The following is a 545-nucleotide window of genomic DNA, read 5'->3' as shown; positions in this document are numbered from 1 at the left end:
CACCGAGACCGGGTGGTCAGGGATGAGTAATGGCGTTCTGCATCTCCAGACGGCTGTCCCAACATCAGTCCAGCAACTCCACCCCACCTCCCCACCCCTAGACCTGGAGGTGCATGATTACTTTCAAGGGCTGGCACCTTCCGTACTGGGGTGGGTGGAGGGATTTCCGAGGTATTGGGGCGGGGCCAGGCTTTGCGGCACCGCCCCTCCTGCTCCCTCCGCGGACACGCCCTCCGCTTCGCGGGAACCGGTGCCTTTAAGAACTACAACGCGCTCTGTCCTGATTGATAAATCCGCGCGCTGCTGCCTCCGCCGCCGCAGATTGCGGCCTCTGCGGAGCCCGGGCAGCGCCGCCGATCTCGCCTGCCCGGCCTGCGCGCTCTTACTCGGTGCCTGCCGCATCCCGGCGGCGCCGCGTCCTCCCTAGCGAAGCCCGCTGCCCTGCCGCCCTATGTCGGCCGCCCCGGCCTACAACGAAGACAAAGGCGGCTCTGCCGGCCCCGGGGAGCCGGAGTATGGCCACGACCCGGCGAGGGGCGGGCGTT

General features: G+C 68.3%; 1 protein-coding gene across 1 annotated transcript in view; it reads left to right on the top strand.

Annotated features, from left to right (window-relative positions):
* The first annotated feature begins 451 nt into the window (after positions 1–451).
* Positions 452–545, top strand: part of AP3B2 (adaptor-related protein complex 3, beta 2 subunit) — a 36600-nt gene continuing 36506 nt past the window's right edge. Inside the window, 1 exon segment of the mRNA XM_010841104.1 lies at positions 452–525. Coding sequence (XP_010839406.1) covers positions 452–525 — 74 coding nt within the window.

Source organism: Bison bison, unplaced genomic scaffold (genome assembly GCF_000754665.1).
Source record: "Bison bison bison isolate TAMUID 2011002044 unplaced genomic scaffold, Bison_UMD1.0 scf7180017864155, whole genome shotgun sequence".
NCBI classification, from domain to species: Eukaryota; Metazoa; Chordata; class Mammalia; order Artiodactyla; family Bovidae; genus Bison; species Bison bison.
The sequence above is the reverse complement of the archived record's forward strand: the minus strand, read 5'-3'. Positions and strand labels throughout refer to the sequence as shown.